Below are 23,680 nucleotides of genomic sequence, written 5' to 3' on the forward strand. Positions count from 1 at the left end.
TGGCCATTACCTTAGCAGAATAAATGCATGACTGTGAGAAAGGCTAAAGGAAGGTCAAAAAAATTAAGTGGGGTATCACTAAAGACATACGTGAGGCAGGACAGATCAGGTAAGAGCAGCACATAGCAATTCAGTGATTTACCTGCTTGGTTGGAGCCAAATCCCAATCCCAAATCAACAATTTGCAATGGATTAGCCAGCATGCAGGAAGAGAGATTGAAGGCTGCCCTGCCCCAGTAAGGGTCGCTTAGTGAGAATCAACTGAAGTGTTGTCCAATTAACATGGGGAACTGATGGGGAGAAAAAAAAAAAAAAGAGAAAAGGAAATAAAAAGAAAGGGGGAACTTTATTTTCTCTTCATCTGTTCTATGTAAAATCAGATACTGCAGAGATAGCAGGCACGGCAAATCTCTGTTAGCAGTAGAATGGGGTTTTGGAAGATAGGCACTGTCTGGTGGAGGGGAAAGAGGTAACACTGTACACTGGGGACAGCGATGGGTTGCCAAGATATAAAAACCAGCTTAAATGAAAATGAATTTCTGAGGGTTCTTTGAGGGACTTTGGGAATGACCGGTAAAAGGGGCCATTCAGGGCATAAAGGAGGTTGGTTGCAAGGCCTTGGGCTGTGCCTGAATGAGTTAACCCTTGGCCCTGCGGTGGGCTTAACATCCATGTTGTGGAGCCACCGTGTTCTGCTCTTACTGCTGGCCTTCCCACGAGCATTTCAGGATCAAAGACCCCGCCAGACACCCAAGGAAAACGGGGCTTGGGATATCCTGAAGTGCCCCGAGCCTCACCTTGAGCTCACCACATGAGCGGAGGGCAGCACTGCAGCAGTGTGCTGGGGCATGGGGCTGAGGCAGCTCGGGGGTCACATCGAGTCCATGCCAAGACCACTTAGCTGACAGACAGACATGCAGCCAGGGCTGGACAGGGATACCGAGTGAGAGAGGCAAGAGCGATGCGTCATGGTGGGAGAGCTAGTTTCCCGGCTAGGACTGAAGGAAAAAACACTACTGGTAAAGATGTGGGTAGTAACTTGACAAAAATACATGTGGTAGCTATTTCGAAGTAGTGAAAGTTGTCTTAAAAACACCCAAGGATGTGTAAATACATCCACTGTACACAAGCAGTTGATTTTCGTGTTTTGAGTAGGCAACATCATTCCTCACATTAGAGGCTAGAAACGCATTGAAATCATGAGTGAGAAGCTTGGTGAGTTTACTTTTTCGTACCCTGAGGGCTTCTGAGAGCACCACAACAGAGTGACCCTGAAGGAAAACCGAGCTGCATCGCTCAGCTGCATCCTGCTGCCTGTACCCCGGCAGCCGCCCTGCAAGCAGCGAGGGCTGAGCCCCGCAGCTGGAGGGGAGCGGAGACAGCCAGGGCCGAGATATTTCACCACACATTTTACACCAAAGCGCATTTTCCATGACGACACGAGCAGAAGCGCAGAGGCAGATGCGCGTAATCTTGCTGCTCTAGGGAAAGATCCTGGTGGACACAGGGGGCTCAGGAGAGGGCCTTCGGTGCTCGTGGCCATGCCCCGTTTGTCCTGGGGGCTCGTGGGACACCACGAGCCTGCTCCGAAGCCCACTGCACCATCTTTTGGGGCACATTCACACAAAGCACGAGCAAACCCGCTTGAGCACGTATGCAAAGCGTACATGTGTATAGACCAGCCCAGTGAGCTTGCGCCAAGAGTTTATTCCCCCACGCAGCTCTCCCCACAACGCGGGGCTCGCTCTGCTCTTCGGCGCAGGGCTGACACCCGCCCCAGAGAGCCGGCAGCGGCTCGGAAACTCCACGGCGGGGGGCGTGTGGGGGCGGTGGGGCCCGGCCCGGGGCGGAGCGGGGATCCCCGCGGGGAGGGAGGGAGGGAGGGAAGCGGGGGGCGGCCTCGGCTCGGCGCTGACGTCGCCGAGGGGCCGGGGCGAGGCGGCCGCGGCTCGGGGCGCGCAAGATGGCGGCAGCGGCGGGTGACGGGTGCGTGCGGGTGCCTCGGGGCGGCCGGCGGGGGGCGAGGAGCGGGGGGCGGCAGCGGCCCTTCGCCGGGCACGGGCGGGCGCCGGCGGCTCGGTGCCGAGCGGGGCAGGCGGTGGGGCGAGGCGGGCGCGGCGCGGGGCCGTGCCCCGGTTTAGGGGGGAGCTGCCCGCCGGTGGCCGCGGGGAGCCGAGGGGCGCGGGCAGGCGGAGCGGCTGGGTCGGCGGAGCTGTCAGCGGGGAGCGGCGAAGGCAGCGCCGAGGGACGCGGGGCTGCTCCCGCTGCTGCCCCTGCCCCGGTCCCCGGTGCCCCCGCGGCTCGGCTGCAGGAAGCGTGGTGTCGTTCGCCGGGCTCCAGCGGGGCGCCGTGCCGGTGGGGGTCCGCGTCTGGGCGGTGGTACGCACAGGGTGGCCAAAAGGGAACGAAAAGTTTCTTCTAAGAGTTAGGCGAAGACCTGTACGGCCTCAGGGAAAGGAGGCTGCGCGCTGCTGGGCGAAGGCTGCGCTACTAAAATGGGAAATCATCCACAAAGCTTCTTTTCGGAGCGCTGTGAGAGCTTTGGGTCTCAGTCTACAGGACTGCGCTGCAGCGTGGAGTTGTGCCCAGCGGTGTTTCGTTGGGTTGGCTGGAAAAAAGGTCCGTCCTAAGGAAGCAGGACGGCTGGCTTCGAGTTAATAACGTGCTCGTTATCTAAAACTTTCAGTTCTTGAGGTACCCGTGTTTGCTCTTGGTGCAGGTGTTAAACAGGTACGGAGCCCGGTGAAAATCGGTTGGTAAACTGCCGCCTGATTGAAGAGCCGGAACATTAATCACACGCACATGTACATACGTACGCACGAGCATCCACCCATGCATGCGAATACATCAGTAAAACTACGCAGTGGAGCCTAACGCTTGAGATACTGTTTGATTTTTTTTCCCTGTGAGCCGAGCAACTAATTACAAAAGTAGTGACTAAAAAAGAGATCCTTTTGTTTCTATCTGAGTTACAATTTTCAATTTAACAGCTGTGAAAATGAATCTCTTGTTTACACGTAACCCAGATGGAAGAAAAACATCTATGTTGTTGACTTCTGATTTCTTTTTTTTTTTTTTTTAGCATCGAGTACTTTTTCAGCTAATAAGTTACCCCGAAGTTTAGTTTGTCAGCCATCATTCGGTAAAACTAGCTAAAGAAATACACCGTGTCTCAGCCTTATCGGCGTGCTTCAGTGAAAATAAATACCATATTCTGTATATATTCTGCGCTAGTGAAATTTTGGCGCAAGGAGACTTTTGTATATCCGTATTTTCCCAGGCAGCTTGCTCCTTTCAGCCGCGCTATTCTGTATGTTGGTGCTTGTTATCTTGCTTACTGCTTCTGCTCGGGTCTGTGCTAAGAGCACAGGGGGGCTTGATCTCTGGAGTGCTGGTCAATTAATTCACAATTTCTTTGTGTGTGTGCAGAGAACTGAGCCTCGGGAGAGAAGAATGCACAAGCTGGTGCTGAATAACTTTCTTTAGAGAATTTTAATAGTGTAGCATTTGCTTGAACTGTTTTACCCCAGCTGCAGTTTTCTACTAGGTGTGGCAATCAAGATCCAGTATTTTTTATGATATTTCCACCATTATCTGTTACTTTGATCCTGTTTTTTCCCCGACCTAGTCTATTTTGCAAATTATTTGTTCTAAGTTAATAAATTTTCCCGCTTGATTTAGTGTTTTAGTGTTTCACGTCTTAAAACATTCATGCCGTCAGCGTGCTGCCCGACGTTGAGCTGAAGTTTTCCTGGTCTTGATTTGGCACTATTAGCTTTTTTGCGGTCTTTTCAGATATTTGTGTCTCTGACCGAACTGTGCGTTTTGCTTTCTTTACATGTTCTTCAAAGAAACTGTCTTCTCCCATGCCAGGCTGGTTCCTCCCCCTCCCAGCCCGGCTCCTTTCTCCGTGCATCGGCGGAGGTGGGAAGATGTCGTGCTGGCTTGGCTGCTGGCGGGGGGCAAGGGCTTTTAGGCTTTTCTCTTCAAGGCGTCGGTCTTGCGCTTTCGTAGAATCCTGTTGCTTTCGCATTAAGAGCTTGGTTGCACAACCCTGGCTTACGCAGCGCTCACCCTGAAATCGGCAGGCTGCTTCTGTCCTCTGTCCAATATACGCTGAAATTCAGCCATGTAAGTAGTATCGCTCTCGATGCTTTTTTTTTTTTCAAACAGAGAAAAAAAATACAATACTATGAAAAAAAAAGGAAAATAAGGTACCGAGTGTCTTTAAAAGTAAGAAAATCAGAAAGGGTTGATCTGTCAGACTCGCTGACTGACGGTATTGCTGTATCTGACAGCCCTGTGGGAATTTAGTTCGGTTGCCTTCTGGGAAGGACTGCTACTAATATATTTTGCAGGAGGGTCTGTCTTGGTTAGCCCGAAAACATATGGATGAATCTCGTCTCTTCGAGTTCTGTCAACCATTTTTAATCATCGCAGCAGACTTTATGTAAGAATTTCTCTAGTATTCCAGGAGGATTTAACATACGTGACAACTCTGGGATTTATGTAAGTTCCTCATATTACAGATATCAGTGTTAGAGAAGCTCAGCTTTGTTGGGGGAAAGTTGTGGGAGAAGACATGGGGTAAAATGAGTGGTCTTATTTATAAAAACAGGATTAAATAGAAACGTAGTATGGACATTTGTAAAAGAATCTCATTAGCAGCCTGTGAATAGACTGCCTTTTAGAAGGAATGAATGTTGTGGACGCTAGCAAGCTGAAAACCTTCAGCAGCTATTATTTTTGTGATCTGTTGACCGTGGCACTCAAGAGATCTTGACCTCCCGTACTACGCCAGGGTTGGTGCTTAGACTGGGAAGTACTGGGTGGGTACCCAGAGGCCACAGCGCCTGAAATTCTTCCCTGCAGTTAGTACGGACTGGCAACAACTCTCAAATAAATTGAATGGGAATGACGAACGTGTAAAACTGTGTGCACTTCACTAGTTTCACTAGAGCTAGCTCAGCCTTTTCTGCATGACGAGTGATGAGACAAGGCATGCAGTGCTGGGTGCTGGTTTTGTGCTCAGAGCTGTTACAGCTCTTCGGTAACTGTATCAGAACATCTTAAAAGGCATTGACCACAGGACAGTTAACCAATCAAAGTCATTTTTTGTTAAATCTTTTAACTACAGATTTCATCCAGTTACCAGATGAAAAATGAAGCTACTTTCCTATCCAGCTGCTGCTTCTTCACCTGCTTGCCTTCCTTAGTAGTCATGTCGTCAGATGCTAGGATTCCCCCAGTATAGTGCCTGTTCTACCATGGACATTTTCCTAACTCAGTTAACCTATTCTTGTGCATTTCAGGACTATAACAGTGGAGAAATACTAGCGTATTGAAGGATGATAGCTGGAAATAGAGACCTTTGGATTCTATCCAGAGCTGGCTAAATCACTTAATTTTTTTGTAGCTTGGCTTACTCGTCTGTGAAGCCTCGGAGTCCTGGACATTGTACAGCCTAGGCAAGGTCCACAGTATGTATTTGTAATGGCAAAACGTAGGTCTTGCTTGGTGTAACCTGTGTGTTTCACAAGCGCGTGGTCCTCCTCAGGTGAAGCAACTGTTTCATCTGGCAAGTACCGTGCATGATGTGGTTGGTGCTGTGTGCTGTTTAGCCTTCCTAGTCAGTGACATCGTGGGCACAAACGCTCCAGATCAAACATAATCGCTTCCTGACACATCATCCGTCTCCAGATGGTATCTCTCAAACCAGATTGTGAGGTCTAAAGCAAGATGGCAAAAACAAAGACTGAATCACTGTCTCTTTAAGTCTGTTAGTCAGAGCCTGCCTATTTGGTTTAGGTAAACGCACCTTACAGGAGAGAGCTAATACAGCAGCTTTGAACAAATAAATGCTGCCACATAAACTTATAAAAGGATGTAAGCTGGTGTTAGCCTAATTTTCGAAGTGATTTTTTGAAGATACGGATTAGAAAAGTGTTGAAACTGCAATTTTTTAAATAAGGTTTTCAGCAAATTGAGCTAGATACCTAATAGTATTTCTCTCTTATGAAGAAATCAAAGTCTGCTTTTCCCTGTCACCCTGTTTTTTTCGTTTCTTTTTGTTTTTCCCCAGTGGTGCTAGGATGACATGTTAAAATATACATATCTGAAAGTATGTTATTGTAGAAAGCACTGGTACAATGGGCTTGCCTGAGCACAAAGGTGCAGTGATTTAATTAAGGGTGTGGCTTAATTAAGGGCTTGAGTTATACGAAGTCTCATTTGTCTAAACTGGTCATACTGTGTAAACATCATAAATTTAAGTGAACCTTGCACTCCTGCACCTGTGTGCTTAGGGATATAATTAATAGAAACATTTTAAATTGTGTTTCTATCCAAATTCTAGAACGGTGTATTTTAACTTGATCAGTGCTTCTTTGGGGGGAAAAATCAAACAAAAACCAAAAGAGGCCAGCATGCTTCAGTCCTGGCTCAGAAAGTACTGGAAATATGGACAGTGGCGTTCAGCCTGCCGATGGTAACGCTGATTGTGACTCCAGGTAACTGCCTGCCATTATGCGTTTGGTGGGACTTGGCTGGATGGAGATCGTGGTCCTGACCTCAAGTAGTAGTTTGGAATATTGACAGCCATCAAAGTGATACAGCTGGGTATTTGTGAACTGTAACTTAAAACATTTTTTTTTCAGTTGCAGATTGAAGCATCATGGACAGAAGATAGCTTGGACGATGTGTTGTGCTAGTGTCTCTCTGCAATTTCAGTTTTAACGATGGATAAGTGTAAGCACATAGGACGTCTGCGACTGGCCCAGGATCACTCCATTCTGAATCCTCAGAAATGGCACTGCGTGGACTGCAATACCACCGAATCCGTGTGGGCATGCCTCAGCTGCTCGCACGTGGCCTGCGGAAGATACATCGAAGAACACGCACTAAAGCACTTTCAGGAGAACGGTCACCCAGTGGCATTGGAAGTAAATGAGCTGTATGTTTTCTGTTATCTCTGTGACGATTATGTTCTTAATGATAACGCAACGGGAGATTTAAAACTGTTGCGAAGTACATTAAGTGCAATCAAGAGTCAGAACTATGAGTGCACTACTCGTAGCGGGAGGACTTTGCGTTCGATGGCGGCAAGTGATGACTCCTACCTTGCGCATGACGGTGCCCAAGCCTTGCTTCGGACTCAGGACCGCATGTTCACAGCGCTGTGGCACAGGAGGCGTGCGTTCATGGGCAAGGTGTTCCGATCCTGGTTTCAGTTGACGCCTAGTGGAAAAAAGATTTTGGAGGAAGAAAAGCGTTGGGAAGAGGAGGAGGAAAGAAGGGACAAAGCTAGAAGGAGAAGACAAGAACGAAAGCGCCAGTTGAAAGAAGAGATGGAAAAGATGCCCCCAAGAAAGAGTTCTCGTTTACAAAACCAGATTAGAATGTCCTCAAAAACAGCACCCTGCATGCAAAAAGCATCACAGAACGTGGAATCTGTGGCAGAGTTGAAAGAAACGTATACCTCAGATGAAGTAAGATTGAAAAAAATAAGTGACTCCCCAATTAAACGAAGGCCCACAGTGACTCCAGGAGTAACAGGACTGAGAAACCTGGGAAATACGTGCTATATGAACTCTATCCTGCAGGTATTAAGTCACTTACTTATTTTTCGAGAATGCTTTTTAAAGCTTGATCTCAACCAAACTCAGGAACTGCTGGCAACAGCAGCCAGTGGTAAAACCAGATCTTCATCTAAACACCCTTCAATAACTGCCTCAACGTTACAAGTGAATGAGAACCAAGAGAAAGGAAAGGGATCATCTTCTGCAAGGCGGTCTAGTTTATCCTCTGGATTAAGTGGAGGAGCATCAAAAAGTAGAAATATGGAACTTATTCAGCCCAGGGAGCCCAGTTCAAAGCATATTTCTCTTTGTCACGAGCTGCATACTCTGTTTCAAGTGATGTGGTCTGGCAAATGGGCGCTTGTGTCTCCATTTGCTATGCTTCATTCTGTGTGGAGACTAATTCCAGCCTTCAGAGGATATGCCCAACAAGATGCTCAGGAATTCCTTTGTGAACTTTTGGATAAAGTGCAGCAGGAACTGGAGACTACGGGGACCAGATACCCAGCTCTCATCCCTGCTTCTCAAAGAAAACTTATAAAACAGGTTTTGAATGTGGTTAACAACATTTTTCATGGACAGCTATTAAGTCAGGTATGTTTTTATGATGATTTTAAGATGTGTAATGATTTATAGTTATGAATTTATACTGGTCGATGATCAGCACACTTCAAAGGTTAATAAATTTGTAATTACCAAGGAAGGATGGGAAGGGTATAGTATATACAATTTTAGAAGAAAGGTCATTTGAGTACTCCTAAAAATTTCAGTAGAAGAGTCACCTGATTAACATAAAAGTTATAAATTTGGTATTATAAAGCACATTCCTGAAGCTGCTGAGAAACATCTGACTGCCATTAAGCATCAACTGATAAGCAGTAATAAAGAATTTACGATTTCAAATATCTAGTTGGCTATGGTGGTACTAGAGAAAAGGTGTTAATCTCGTCTAAATGGCAACTGTTTTTTGCAATGGATGCCAAGCAAGGAATCGTTTATTATTTCAGTAAATAGGTTGAATTTGAGATTCATTACTACAGAGTAATTGTCTGCTGTGGTGCTATGTACAATGATACTAATCATTTCCATTACAACACAAAGATATAGAAGGCTCTGTCAACACAGGAATCAAATTTATAGGGTGGAGGCAGTGGTTGTTTTCCTCCTTTTACGACTGCTCTTTTTTTATTATTATTTTTGTTTTCTTCTTCATGGCTTCCCGCTAAGTACTTCAGTGTGTCCACATACTCTTAGGCACATCCCAGTTGTGTGTGCGTGTGTGCACAAACATCTGAGAACTGTCTGAACCAACAAATGCTGATTTCTGTTGAATGCATCAAAAAACCTAACCACATTACAACAGGAGCAGAGGGTAGAATGGGTAGATAGTCCTCTACCGTGTGTTTGGCCCAGCGTAAGAGCACTTCTGTTGGCATATTTAGTTTTCTCAGGGCAGTTAACATCTCTGGGGTAAGGGTTGTGCTGGTAGAAGAGTCTTTAATATCCTGTCATTACAGTTTTTTTGTTTGAAAATCACAATCCTCTCCAAAATAGTAACTTCGATAGGAAAAGAAAGTAATTGCCTAAGTATACTGTCATGGTTTGCTTTGCATTCCGAGCCTTTGTATAGGAGTGATTTTCTGGAAGAATTTTGAAGGCTCTGAAGACACGTTACTTCGCTAGCACCACTCCTTTCACTTGTTTTTAGCTTTATGTGAAGAGGCTTGTGGCTAGAAACCCTCCCACCTTCCTGAAACTAGGGAGGGGAACAGTGAGAATTCACTCAAGTGTCATCAAGCGAGCCTGAAAAAGAACTGAACGCGTTCAGGCTATGCTGCGACTACAGCTCAGTGCTTTTACCCCAGCTGGTCAGTATCTGTATGCAAAATACAGCCCCGGTGAACTTCACAACGCCTAGAGCGAGCAGAACAGGAGGAAGTGCACGAGGCTGTTACCTGCTGTGATGTCTCCCCGGCTCCTGAGGCAGTTTCCACGGGTGGTGTCCAGTACTTCACCTCCTGAGGTTCCCTTTGTGATCTGTCTTGCTCCTCTGTTCCAGCCCAGTCTCACTAACGTTTGAACAGAAGGGATTTTTGAACAGAAGTGGTACTATCGCCCCGTCTTTGACAATGCTAACACTTTAAGGGATGTACTCTTTGTCTCTAAGTGCTTAACCCAAGCTACCTGCAAGCTGCAACAGTATTACAATTTCTCTGTAGAAGATAGCTGGAGCTGTAGCCCGCTGCCTTTATTCAAAAAATAGGGTGGGACTTTAGAATATTTTGAAATTACATCTTCAGTCAGTGAATAAGGGGCGTTGAGAAGCTGGTTTCTGTGTGGCAGTTGCCTTCCATTTTAGGATCACAGCGAAGTTGTTATACTTACTGCCCATTAGTACCGCAAGTATTAGTTAAAGATACTTGATTCCGTGAGATACTCATGTGCACTGAAGTCAGTCTACTTGACCTTTAAACCTCAGGAACTGCTCTTGATACAGTACACAGAGGATCGCTTACAATGCCGATAAGCTGTCTGTTTACTTAGGTTTTGCGTTACTTTCACGTGTGCGATAAAACACAGTCCTTCTCGTGGGTGCTCTGCCTTAGCCTGAAGGGAAGCCATGATCCGGAGTTTGCCATCAGCCTGTTGCTGCAGGAACGGCTGCCTGCTTCAGCGCCGTAACCCCGTGCAGAACGCGGGGTGAAGAAAGGAGGAGATGGGATGTGTGAGAATCTTGCTCAGGTTTCTTTCTGATAACCAGAAAAAGCTTTAGGTGATGTCAAAATTACACCTTTTAGATGAGTTTCTTTTTGTTTCTTTTTTAAAGTTCTGAGCTGATCCAAAATAAGTCTTCCCCACCTACGACTTCTTTTACTTCTTTATGGAATACAAAACTAGGTAATGAGTAACTCCCAGAATAGCATGTGTGTAGACAATTGGATTGCCTCTTGGCTTTTTTATTGACTTTATTGACTCCAATATCCTTTGTAGGATTAGAGATTTTTGCTTTGCAGTATTGATTGTGAAACTTCACTTCCCCTAGATACTGTGGCTATTTAAGATACAGCTACAAAACCTTTCCCCTCTCTTCTTTCCTTTTTTTACATGCTAGTCTTCCTCCGGTGGTTGCCTGGAGAAAATTGTACTGTGGTACTTCTTGGGCAAAGGAGCCTGTATCTTGTAAACCCATGCTTTCAGATGCAGATCTGCCGAAGCAGTGGCCCATTCCTCAGCCCCGACAGGACTGCAAGGAGATGCCAGTACGTCTATTAAAATACCAGTTATTTTCCATCCCTTCATGCTTGTACTCTTGTGGAAGAAAGGATACCCATTCTCTCCTGTCCTTGAGTGGAAAATGAGGAGAAGAGCTCACTGTGAAGTTATGTGCCAGGGGTAAACTGACCTCATGAACTGATCCACAGCTCCTTGACGTACACTTCAGGAACTGAAGTAGGTTAGCCACCATCTGTCTGAGTTTTTTGGCTTATTTTTTTGTAATGGTCCCAGCTAACTAGCATAGTATGCAACAGTTTTTAAAGTATGCTTATTTCATTTTTTTCCCCAACATTAAGCAAGGAATGGTTTTCACACTACAGGGTGAAAGCCTTGCTGTAGTCAAAATAAACATCACCTCTTCTCCACTGTCTTGGAGTAGCACTCTGACTGCAGAAAGCTGTCGGGTTGGTCAGGCGTGATTTTCCCATTGTAAATCCGCGCTGGCAGTTCCTAATCATCTTATCCCTTAGTACATTGGGAAATCTTTTCCAGGAATACTTGCTCCCTCGGCCTTCCCGCAGATGAAGGTGACAGAGAGCGGCCTGCAGTTCCCCGGGCCCTCCTCCCTGAAGACAGGAGGACACTTGCTTTCTTCCCGTCCTCGGGGACCTCCCCCAGTTGCCAGGACCTTGCCAGGACCTTCCCAAGGTGGGGAACAGCCTCGCAGTGCCATCAGCCAGCTCCCTCTGTTCTGCGGGGATAACTCCGAATTCGAGACGAGCAGAAGTAGAATAGCAACCGATATTCCCTGTGGCTCAGAAAGACCCAGTAAGGGAGGGAGGAAAATAGGATTTGTGTGAGAGCTGCTTGGGTACCCAATTCAATGAAGAAAATTGATGTTGAATTGTGGTTGCAGTGTTTCACTGAACTGGCACGCGTTGCAAAGCAGCCAACAGTTGTTGATTTCCCTACATTATGCTGTTGAATAACCCCAAATTTAAAGTGAATGATGAAAAATAGCTAGCCACTGTAATTTTAAGATCTTTTTTTTTGAGGGATGAGGAACTCTTTTGAAACCATGTTGTTTGGGTATGGGTTTTGAAAGCCTGTTGTGGGGATTCCATTGCCTTTGAGTTTGGTGCCTCAGAAAAAGCTCTTGGCCTGGATTTCTGTTACAGCAGCCGCAAACACAGCAGTGGAAGTGAAGAGCGTTGGCTTTGCTCCTGTAGCTATGAGTTTCCTCTGCAATAAAGCTGTGAGCAGTTACCGTGTCTTCTTAGGACAAACCTGTCTTTGGGGAAAGAGACTCGTTACCAGTAATTACCCTTTAAACATCGCAACACCTCGTTGGGACTGGCTTTCGCTATCTCCAGACACCCTTAAAACCAAACAGGAACCGTTGGATAACTGCCTGACTATGTTTAAGAGGGAATGCGAGCAGAACTCCCCTGCTAAGCGCTGGGGAAGAGCAGTTTGCAGTGCTCAGGGAAATGAATATGCAGGGCCCGGAGAGTGAGGTCGGTTCTAACAAATGTAAATTATGTCTGAAGTTTCAAAAGGCACAGCCTCTCTGTGCAAGTCTTGCTCCATTTACTTGCTCAACTGGTGTACTTCAGGACGAATTGGCTGAGAAAAGGGGAAATGAGCAGTCTTCGGGTTGTTTGAAGGCCTGGGGTTTTGGGGGCCGTGCTGGGAATTAAGGTCTGGGGGAGAGCCCGAGGGTGCCTGTCATGCAGCGCTGGGTATGAAGTCTCGCACTGAGTAATCTGTTAAAGGCTCTGAGAACTTCAGGTCGATAATTGGAGCATTTACACTGAAACCAATCCACGACCTGTGGGCTGGTTTTTGTGTTCTGATCTCTCGAACACGCTGACTTCTGTATTGCCATCTACGTAGCCTGCTTCTCTCTGCTGCCGGAATCAGAAGGGGATTGTCAGTTGCTTTCCAGCTAGACGAAGGTGACTTTTTAAGTTGATCTCTAAGGAGCCGTTGAATCACAGACCGTGGTTTGCTGTAGCTTGGCTTGTGTTATTCTGTTAAATACAGGTTGTTTTGATGACGGTGTAGTCAGCACTGCAAGGTTGGGTTATCTTTGTAACCGAGGAAATACCGAGTGGCTGTGGTGGTGGAGGTCGTATTACAGCAGCCTGCTAGAAATCAACCCCCCTTCGATTACTTTGCTGTGGAAAAATTGCGTTGCTTTTCGTGTGGATGTCTCCTCTATAGTGAAAACTTCAGTAGCGGTGGAAGCCCAGAAATGGGGCTGTCCATCTCACTGCGCTTAGAGCAGGGCTGGTAACAGTTGCCTTTCTTCCATGCAAGTGTTGTAGGGACCTTAAGCAAAGCAGAGTTGGCTCCTGCTGCAGCAATATGTTAACTATTTCCTTTGGTTGCATTTAGGCTGAATGCCATCCGGGGCAGTGGCTGTCCATCAAATTATTGCGGGCTCAGTGATGCTTGTCTGAGTGGCCTCCATGCTTAGCTTGAATCAAGCAATCTGATCCAGCTCTTTTCAGTCTGGCCTTTGGCCCATGATTGAATCCTGAGCTTTAACCAAACAATTGTATATAGTGCCCGCCTTACAAGGCGGGAGAGGACGGTGCAGAGCATAAAGCAGGGATTTCAGCTGGCTAAAAACAGTAGTTCACTTTCTTTGCTCAAAATGGAAGCTTCTCCTGGAGTTTGTTATAATGACAACATTAAGACTTCCTAAAACAGCAATTACTGAATATAACAGAGAGGTGGGGTTAAACTCTGAATTTGTAACATATAGTAATGAAAAGTAAGCAAATTCACTTCCCTTTTACCCTCACGAATGCTCACACCAAGAAAAGTTGTTGGACAGATGCAAAAAGATTTTGCCAGCTCTTTGAGTTCATATTTTTCTTTGTTTTTTATTTTTTTTAACTCTCATCTGGTTCAACCTACTTTCCTGCAGTTTATACAGTTTTAATACTTTTAATGAAAAAAGAAAATGTGGGTTGTGCTGTGTGAATGCTGGTGGAGTGTGAGATAAAGGGGTCCCGCTGGAACAGGAGCAGAAGTGACGGGAGCATCGCCAGAGGACTGGCGCAGGTGGCTTCCGCAGGAGGGAAGGATCCTCCTCCTTGTTGCACCAGGCCTGGCTAAGAAAAATAGTTCTGATCTTTGTTCCAGCCTCTATTTACATCTCATTTACCAGTGAGTGTGTGTGTGTACAGGAGCAGTTATTGCACAATGGCTGGCAGGGTTGGGTGTATGCTTACTCGAATACTTCGGGGTACTTGGCTGTTTGCGAATTTGCAAATCCCAGATAACTCCTAACAGTCCAGCTCTGCAGGGCTGAGGCGGGGAGGAGTGTCAGGGAGGAGTGTCTTGCATTTGAGGAAATAAGTGCAGCTCTGCATCGGTATAGAAGTCAGCCAACACAAATCAGCTTTGCTCACAGTTGCACAAGGGGATGAGAAGCAATACTGTTGCATCAGCTTCTCTTTTCTGAGGAGCAAAATTTGGAAGCTGAACCAGTTACATGTCTTTTTTACTCTGGGATAGCATTTATTAACTAGTTGGGAAAGAGGATCTTAAAATAACCTAGGTTATTAACGTGGCATGCTAAATTTAAAACCTCAGAGCTTGTTAAAATGATCCATTCTTTGTTCATGTGTGTACTTCATCCTAAGCCCATTAATCTTCAGTGTGCATTCAAGTTCAACAAAATCTTGCTTGAGTAACTTGTCAATCAAACAAACTTTTGGCTCAACAAAATCACCCATTTGTACAGCAGAAATCTATTAGTCATTCTGTGTTTATGCTGGAGTTAGTTTGAACTGTGGCCAAACATATCATTTTGTCTCCAAGTCTAGATTCCAGCTCTGAATTACTAATAGTTTGTGGCTTTGAAACGTTGCCAGATGTTAGCGCTTACAAAAGAAGCTCCTGTCAGTGTAAATTAAAACGGAAGATTCTCCTCTTTTCTGCCATGTAAGTTCAAAGTTTTGTTTTCTAAGAACAAGACAGAGACGTTTTCTTCTTAGAAGTTAAAGCAACTAACAGCTTTCCTAACTCTGGTGCTAAGCACGTGTGCCTGTACACAAAAGTCCATGTGCATTAGGAAACTAATGCATAGATTGGATATATGCATTATATAGCTATTGTGGCTAATAAACGTATTAAATAAAGAATTGCTCACAAGAACAGCTTAGAAGGAAAGTACCGTAAGGTGACAGATTTGCCTTTATGTAAATGGTCATGAAATAGCAAAGCAGGGTGAATAATTGTGTAACAGCAAATCTCCACAGGGAAATAAAGGAGCTCTCAACCCCAGCAGTGCATCTTCACATTTGTGTAAGCTTACTGACCTAACTGAAGAGACCTACCTTGAATATACGTCAGGCAGCAGCATTGAGGCATGCCTGCGTAACGATATTTGAATCCCTCATGGATCTCCATTCCTTTATTACTACGTCTTTGCATTAGTTGTTCCAAGCGGCTTGTGGTGTTTCCTGAAGTAGGAAGCATGCTTATAGCGATGGCATTTGGCAATTGTTTGCCCTTGTGGTTGCAAACTTGCATATTCCATTGATATTCCACTTACTGTAGAACAGGAGTGGTGTTGCTTCATCGCACCCAGCTGTTATTCTGAGCTGATAAATAACAGCTATCTTGACAGTAGGTCTGATATGAAAATTTTGAGTTCCTGTAGTCGTCCGTGGGAAAGTTCAATTGTTGGGAAGAGTTGGGAGCGTGTTGGATGCTTATGGAAGTTTTGTCAAAGCTATCTATCTGTCTGAGCTCAATGAAAATCCAGCTTGACACGGAGTTTTTCAGAAGGCATATTTTCTGTAGCATTGAGGTTAGAGCTGCTGGAGCTGGCGGTCAAGAGCAGCTTTGAAGCCAATTAATACATTCCTAACAATAGAAAACCTCTATAATTACTCTTTAGGATTGTATTGTACTTTGACTATTGCATTGAACAAATGAAGGGGAACTTTTTAGTCTCTCACACTTAAGATTTACTGATATTTCTTTACAACCTTTATGAACTATGTTTGTTATCGTCTATACGGAGTTTCACTACCACACAGTAGTAGTAGCTTCAACTACTCATAGAAATTACTTGTTCACGTGGATCATAGAAAGGTGGAGGTCCATTGGAAGAAGAATAAAATGATGTGATGCTCTTCTATTAGCAGCTCAAGCTGGCTTTTAGAAGATTGTATTGCAAATCAAATCCTAGTATGTTGCCATTCTAGCTTAGAAGAGCTGCTGGTTTTAACTTACTTTCCTAAGTATTGAATGTTTTCATAGATTAATTTTCCCCATCTGAATTATCTGCATTTTTGAGGTTAACTCACTTCACTTCTTGATATTTTATTTATGTTGTCTTACTGCTTGTCCTTTCCCTAGTGTGACGATGGATCCACTTACTGAAAGAAGAAATAATTTATTTTTACCTGTTAATTTTTCTTTGAAGAAGTGTGCTTCCTAATCCAGGCTTCCCTGGAAGACTTACAAAGTAAGAAGGATATGACTTTAAAACCCCCAGCTGTTTTTTTTTTTTTTTTTTTTTAATTAACCTAAGTTATAGTTTCTTTCTTTCATATAATTTTTTGTTTTGGAGTATTTCTTTTTAGAGAAAAGATTCGTGTGATTCTACCAGCTGATTTCTCTTGGACAGTGCCAGACAGACCATTTTGACACTTCTTTTGTTTCTCAGTAAAACATAGGAACACTTAGCCATTTGTGGTAACACTATTGGACATGCTGCTTCAGAGAAAAGAAATTAGGTGCATCATTTATTTTGTTAGATGACTCTGTCCTTTGTTTGCATCTGTTATCTCTAGGAAAAGAATGTATATATATATATATACACATACACACACAAAGAATTTCATTGTTACAATGCATTTTTAGCAGAGTAAGCTTCTGAGTGTAAGCAATTTGTGAAATACTGTTTTACAGGTTACATGTCTTGCCTGTGACAATAAATCAAATACCATAGAACCTTTCTGGGACCTGTCACTGGAGTTTCCTGAGAGGTATCACTGCAACGGCAAGGAGATGGCGTCTCAGTACCCCTGTCTGCTGACAGAAATGCTGGCCAAGTTTACAGAAACTGAAGCTTTGGAAGGGAAGATATATGCATGTGATCAGTGCAACAGTGAGTAAAGGCAGTATGTACTCATACATATGTTCTCTGTGTAAAATATGATGTAAATTGACAGTAAAAGCATAGAAGTAAAATACTATGAGTCTTAAAAGTATGTTGCATTACAAGGAAAGTCTTTGCTATGTCCTGCCATGGTCACTGGCAGCTATTACTGTCTAGAAGGGGAATTGTTCAAAGAATGGTTTAACGTGTGATGCTTCTCTTAATTTAAGTCTGAGCACACACTCATGGGGATCTTGCTACTCCCAGCTGAAGAACCCATCCATTTTTTTAATTTAAGAGAATAACCTAAGTGACCCCAAGTATTTCACACTAAAATCATAAAAGAAGCCTTGCAGAATGGATCTCTGAGTGTATCCTTTTTATGGAGATGCATTCAGTAGCCATTTAGGTGCACACAAATACGGTGGCTAAATCTTAGAATGAAATACAAGGCTGTTAATTAGCAAGATTTGTATTATGTAACTGTGTGTTTGGCCTCAGCAAAACGCAGGAAGTTTTCTTCTAAACCAGTTATACTCACAGAAGCTCAGAAGCAGCTTATGGTGTGTCGACTACCTCAGGTTCTCCGATTACACCTGAAACGGTTTAGGTAAGTACTACCACAACAAACGGTGTTGCAAATTGACCCATTTAGTCCTGCTCTTCTGTTGTTTGGGATCGGTCTTCTCCAACAGCTGATTAATTTTCATTTACTACTATGATGAGAAATAGAAACTTATTTTCCTTATTTAATTTAAATATCAATAAGATACAGTGTAAGTAGAGAATTGACCTTTTGGATTCCAACTACTTACTACTTTAATAGTAAAATTATTTTATCCTTCTTTTCAATCAGAATTTATTAATCCTGCTGTGGACTCTGTTGGTAAAAATAGCGTTATCTTCAACAAGAGTGAACACTCATATTCACTAATGTACAAAATGAGATTGTATTCAGTCAGATGTCTCACGTAGACCATCATATAACCAAGTACATCTAATTTAATGCATTAGCCTGAGAGTAAGGAAGTGAAGATTGCATCTCTGTGAACTCTTAGTCCAGGCATTGGCACAGAATCTGTCCTGAATAGGAAGAAAATTGAAAATGGCCTGGAGTATATGGGAAACACCGATGAGAGATAATGCGTGGGAAATACTTCCCACTTACCATTACAGTCAGATTTTAAGATGCATCTTTCAGAACATGAGAATAGTAGGCATCACTGACATGTTCAAAAGGTCTCGAAATAAAGGAGAAGTGAAAAAGGAAGCCTGGGGGAAAAATATGCAAATTCACATTTATTTTGTGCACAAAGACAATAGCAAAGATAACTTTTTAAGAACGCAGCATTATGAATTGTTTTTTTGAAAAAATATAAGTTTTCATGTGATCTAATTTTCCAGGTGGTCAGGACGCAATCATCGTGAAAAGATTGGTGTGCATGTTAATTTTGATCAAATGCTGAACATGGAGCCTTACTGCTGCAGAGAATCCCTCAAGTCTCTCCTACCTGACTGCTTTATCTACGACTTATCTGCTGTAGTAATGCATCACGGGAAAGGATTTGGCTCAGGGCACTACACTGCCTACTGCTACAATTCAGAAGGAGGTAGGAACCAGTTGTGAATTAAGAAGTGCGGGAGAGGGGTGTTGGTAATTCTAATCTGGTAAATTTACTGTCTCTGAGAACTAAAAGGGGAGTTGCTTGTAGCTGAACTGCCTGGGATGAGAATTTCAGTTTTGTAGACCAACACAGTCTAATTTTTGTATTGGCTAGTTCAACTCGTTCTGGCTATAAACTCTCTTGTAAATCTGAGGAAGTTAAGGTGGGCTTTTAATACTTAGAGACAGATATACTAGATCAACAGAAACTGTATACTGTTTCAAAGCAACTCATGTTGAAAGGGACTAAGCACTAATTAATAAGTATAATGCAGTTGCCTCCAATCAGTGTCGTGATGTGTTTTTATTTGCTTGTTTCTGTGGTGTTTTCCTTCATTCTAGGATTTTGGGTACACTGCAATGATTCGAAACTCAACATGTGCACTATGGAAGAAGTATGCAAGGCTCAAGCCTACATTTTGTTTTACAGCCAACGACTTACTCAGGCAAACGGACATGGTAAAGTATATCCTAGCACAGCTGAAAGTCAGCAGCACACAGAATTAGCTGACTGCTCTGTGGACAACAGTAGCAGCTAATCCAAAGTCAATTAACTGTGTGTATGGTAAAGTTTGAATTGTCATAACTATATATTTTTAAATGCAAGTACAGTATTGTACTTTCTGACTTTGTGTACAATGTTTATATACTTTTGTATTAGGTAAAATACTCTTTACAATTGTTAGTAAAAGTTTTTATTGACAGTAAGTAACTTTTTAAGTAACTAGAATTTCAATACAGCTATTTTTTTAAGAAAAAGATTGCCATTTGCATTTAACTCTTACCTCAGGCTGGTTTTTTAAGCTGTTTTTGTATTTTGATAATCTTTTTGAATTGGTTTAGGAAAATGACTTTCAATGGACAACTGATGTTTCTCTGGTTAATTTTCTGTATATGCTTGTGTACATTTTATAGTGTAGTTTTAACGGTATCAAGACTCTTACTGTCTGCAGGAATTGTTACTAGGTCTTAGAATATTAACATTCACCTGCAAAGACTGTTCTACATGTCAAATAGAAACTGAACTTTTTGTAAGAAACTTTTTGTATGTTCTTCATGACTAAAATGAAATTTATTTGCAGGCTTCTCCCCAGGCTTTCAAGGGAGCTACACTAAAGCTACACTGATAGTTTCTTAAAATCTGAAATTAAGGAAATAAGCACATACTTATTTTCATATAAGTATTTAAGGAGGAGTGTTCAATAGCACAAGAATGCATGTTTACTAAGACTTGCATGTTTTAGCCTTAATGAGTCTGATGATTTAAAATTCAAGTGCCAAATCCAAAGTACTGATTTTGACAACCAGGGCCTTTTTATTCTAGTAACTTAAGAAAGCTTATTAAGAAAGACAACTCCACCCTGCCCAGTCATTGCGACAAGAATTTCAGCATCTCCTTTCTTAAATTGGACAAGCTTATTTAAAATTGTAGCATTTTCTGTTTTACAAGCCATTGAAAAGAAGCTGTAAGAGTTGTAGCTGGTGAAACCAGTCAGGTGCAAAATGCTTTCATGCAACTGCTGTACCTTTTCCATGGTCCTACCACTAGCATTAACAGAAACGTGCATTGAGGAGAATCTAACAAGCAGGAATCATCAGTCTTTCTCCACATGCTGTAGTTAATGCCAAGTAAATTTTAATTGTGAAGTTATTTTGCATAAGTCCTATGCAAATTGTTACCTCATCTTCTGCAAAGTTTATACCTCAATAAAATGCCTTGATGTGGACGGAAAGCCAGGTGTGTACTGAAATTGTTATTTCTTTTAAAAATTTTGTCTAATGGGGGTTGAGGCATTAACTACAAGACTGCTTTGGATATCTGATTTAATGCTAGTGCCATTGTTACTTATGTTACTGGATGGTGCTATATTTTAGCAAGCACATAATCACCTTAGATCTCAAACTTTCTTTGCCTTCTGCTTATCCTAATTAAGTGTGCAACAGCAGCTTGGTTCTTTTCTTTAAGCCTTTACCTAGAGTAAAGCTTAAGCACGATCTAAATCTAGCTGCTTATGTTCTGCCTTCCTTCATTCAAGTATTTTATGGAGAGCTCTGATGAGTCAAAGCCAAGTTCACTTTGCTTTTGCAAACTGCAGTCAAAAGCTTCCGTCTCACCGTGCTCCTTTTGCACAGGTAGAGAGGACAGGCTTCAACAGTGTCAAAAACTGGTAAAGGCTGCCTCAGGCTGGCAGCAACTGCTGCCCACACCGAGTACGTTGCAGTGCTGTTAAGGCAGTTGAACACAAGGCAAAGCAGCTTGGTTATTGTACAGTCAGAAAACTAGCACAAGACTGCATAAAGGTAACAGGAGACTTATTTGGCTGAAAGTATTCAAACAGACGATCAAAAAGCAGGAAGGAAAAAGCCAACCAGCCAACACCCCCCCACCCCCCCACCCCCAACAAGAGATGCATATGTGTTGAGTCTAAAATTAATCTCCTGGTTGGAAAAATCTTGGGCCATGCCTTCATCAAAACAAAACAGACCACATGAGGTTAAATTATATTCCCTAATGACATATCTGTCTCACAAAACCTGCATGAAAAGCAATGAACCCGCTGCTTCGACACTTGTAATAAATGTGCTCTGCACACAAACTATTGCCATTTCTGGTGCTGCACAAACTTGAGAAGCTTTGTGATGATGCCAATCTTCTGGATACTTCAGGAAGCCAGACTTCAGTATCTGACTCGAAAGTCTTTGATAAACTTCTGGTTTCATCAAGTGACAAAGACAGTAGTGTCCAGTTATCAGACAGCACGGCCAGGACTTTGTGATTACTTCCAGCAATAGGAAAAGGCAGCCTGAGGATCGTGAAAGCATAGAGGAATATTTTTTGTATGTGGTGCAAGGAGATGAAAATAGAGCTTGCTTTCACCTCTGGCATGTAAATGCAGAATGGGGACCAGCACAGGAAGCGTGCATCCAGACAAACTCAATTACAGTTAATGGAAACAAATAATCCTCATGTATTCTTCTAAGGCAGGGTGCAACAGATGCAAGCCATTTCCGCTAGGATTGGTTACATATGATATTTACTTCCATGTGTGGATTAGGAAACAGTAAGTACATCAAAAAGTTACAAGCCTAGACCCACCATTCCAAGTAATTCTGCTAGTCTGGATCTTCCTGTTATGTTCTGGGAAAAGAAGAGACAAAGGGAGGAAAACACATCTCTGAGCTGCAGTACCAAGTGTTCTTCATGAAAATTAAAAAAAAAAAGCTTTAAACTGTAGGAACAAATGTCAATGAACTGCTAACAGACTAGCGAGAAGTCTGGAAGTAGTGGCTGAGAACTGAGGTGGGCTTGGCTCCCTTGTTTTTAGCAGTATCTGCAGTAACCACGCTTGTTACAAAAATAGGGTGAGTGAGCTGGAAACTGAATTCTAGCAGAAGCTGTTTGGATGGAGTCAAAAAGCGCAGCAGCAGCGCGGCCCTGTTAGCATAAATAAAAATAGCATCAGCCACCATATCCAGCAACCCTTTCAAATGCCAGTTTTTACTCTGTGATGTACGCGCACAGGCACTTGCTGGTGTGTGCTGGGAAGTTGAGAGACGTGCCCACACAGCTGCTCAGATTACTTTAAAGGCATTGCTGAGATGCCAATACTCCCACATGGCAACAACAAATACAAATTTCAGTATCCTATTACATCCGTTTTTACAAGCACTATAGTTTAAACAATATACAGAGGAAAAAACACATCTACTACGTTTAAACAGTAGACAGTACCTGACACTGAACTTCAGCTCCCATACTGTGGCTTTAAAAGATAACTGCAGCTTTTACCAAAATGTAACGGGGGACAGAAATGCTATTTCTAAAATAATATGAACTTTGTAAATAGACACAGGCTGTCACTACAAAGGAGCAGGTGAAGTCTCCCTGTTTCCTAAGCAGTTAAGCTTAAGGCACTACTACTGACCTATTAAAGCAACTCTTATTTTTGTTACCAGTAACTATGTAAAATTTCAATATAAAGGTGAATATACAGCACTGGAAGACATACTGCGATCTAGGCCTGAAGGGCCATGGGATTTAATTCAGGTTTGCAAATGAGACTCACCAGCAAACAGATAATGACCTCTCATGGCAAGGAAACCATGAATTATTCCGATCAGTTTGCGGTACGAAATATCTTCCAACAGTCAGGGAAAAAAAAAAAGGAACATCTTCATTTTCCCCACAACTCATCCAATCTAATGTGTACTTTAAGGAGACAGGGAACCACATCAAAGCCAATTTCACTCCACGCAAAAGGGCAAGCCCGTGACAAAGGATATAACAGGCTAGAAACGAGTACTCACAGGTAGACTTCAGCAAGAAATCGCACATTGCTGGTAACAGCAGCAGAGACCACAGAATGCAGGCACGTTCCAACACAGAGGAAGTCAAAACTGAAGACTGGCACACTCAAAACCAAATTGTATCACACATCTCTACTTCAGTTGTCACGTTCTGTCCTGGAATGAGGTGGTAACTTATTGCCCTGAATCCCAGCACAGACAATACTACTCAAACAATTGTGGTGCGCTGACCTTGGGCAGCCACCAGGTACCCACCAAGCCAATCTGCCTTTCCTCAGCAAGGCAGAGGAAAACACCATGAAACAACTTGTAGTTGTGACAGACAAGAGGCTCTCTCTCAAGTTATACTCACAGGCAAAACAGACTTGTCTTAGGGAAGATTAAATTAATTTATTGCCCAGTAACAGAGTAGGAGAGTAAGAACTACAAGCAAACTAAAACCACCTCATCCCCAGGCTCAACTTCAATCCCAATTCTTTTGCCTCCTCCCTCCCTGAGCAGCACAGAGGGATGAAGAATTGATGTTGCAGTCAGCTCGTAACACCTCATCTCTGCCGCTCCTTCTTGCCCTGCTCCATGTGGGGTTCTGTCCTTCACAAACTGCTCCAGCAGCGGGCTTCATAGGCTGTAGTTCTTCACAGCTGCTCCAGCACAGGTCCCCCTAGGCCATAGTTCCTGCCATGAAACCCACTCCCATGTGGGCTTTCTATGGGCTGCAGTTTCTGCCAGAAGCCTGCTCCTGTGTGGGCTCTCCATGGGCCAGATCCACCTGTTCCAACGTGGCGT

The 23,680-nt window shown here is 43.5% G+C and overlaps 1 protein-coding gene across 4 annotated transcripts; it reads left to right on the forward strand.

The window, feature by feature from the left end:
* Positions 1-1,879: 1,879 nt before the first annotated feature.
* USP44 (ubiquitin specific peptidase 44) lies at positions 1,880-20,319 on the forward strand. Of its 4 annotated transcripts, none has more exons than XM_080577442.1 (6): positions 1,880-1,986; positions 6,657-8,171; positions 16,734-16,932; positions 17,425-17,533; positions 18,328-18,533; positions 18,929-20,319. In XM_080577442.1, the coding sequence occupies exons 2-6, from the start codon at positions 6,738-6,740 to the stop codon at positions 19,123-19,125; spliced, it is 2,145 nt and encodes a 714-aa protein (XP_080433568.1). In that variant the 5' UTR covers positions 1,880-1,986; positions 6,657-6,737; the 3' UTR covers positions 19,126-20,319. The 4 variants fall into 4 exon arrangements, with proteins under 4 accessions (XP_080433568.1, XP_080433571.1, XP_080433570.1 ...); XM_080577445.1 differs by having other exon boundaries at positions 1,883-1,986; positions 6,663-8,171; XM_080577444.1 differs by lacking the exon at positions 1,880-1,986 and adding an exon at positions 2,166-4,131.
* Positions 20,320-23,680: the final 3,361 nt, after the last annotated feature.

This window comes from Anser brachyrhynchus, assembly GCF_964034855.1.
Source record: "Anser brachyrhynchus genome assembly, chromosome: 1".
NCBI classification, from domain to species: Eukaryota; Metazoa; Chordata; class Aves; order Anseriformes; family Anatidae; genus Anser; species Anser brachyrhynchus.

Excerpts from the sequence above, each read along its gene's own strand:
- USP44 (XM_080577442.1), top strand. The coding sequence starts at position 6,738 with ATGGATAAGTGTAAGCACATAGGACGTCTGCGACTGGCCCAGGATCAC. Across the intron at positions 16,933-17,424 it reads TGCATGTGATCAGTGCAACA|CAAAACGCAGGAAGTTTTCT; the intron begins GTGAGTAAAGGC and ends GTTTGGCCTCAG. Across the intron at positions 17,534-18,327 it reads TTACACCTGAAACGGTTTAG|GTGGTCAGGACGCAATCATC; the intron begins GTAAGTACTACC and ends CTAATTTTCCAG.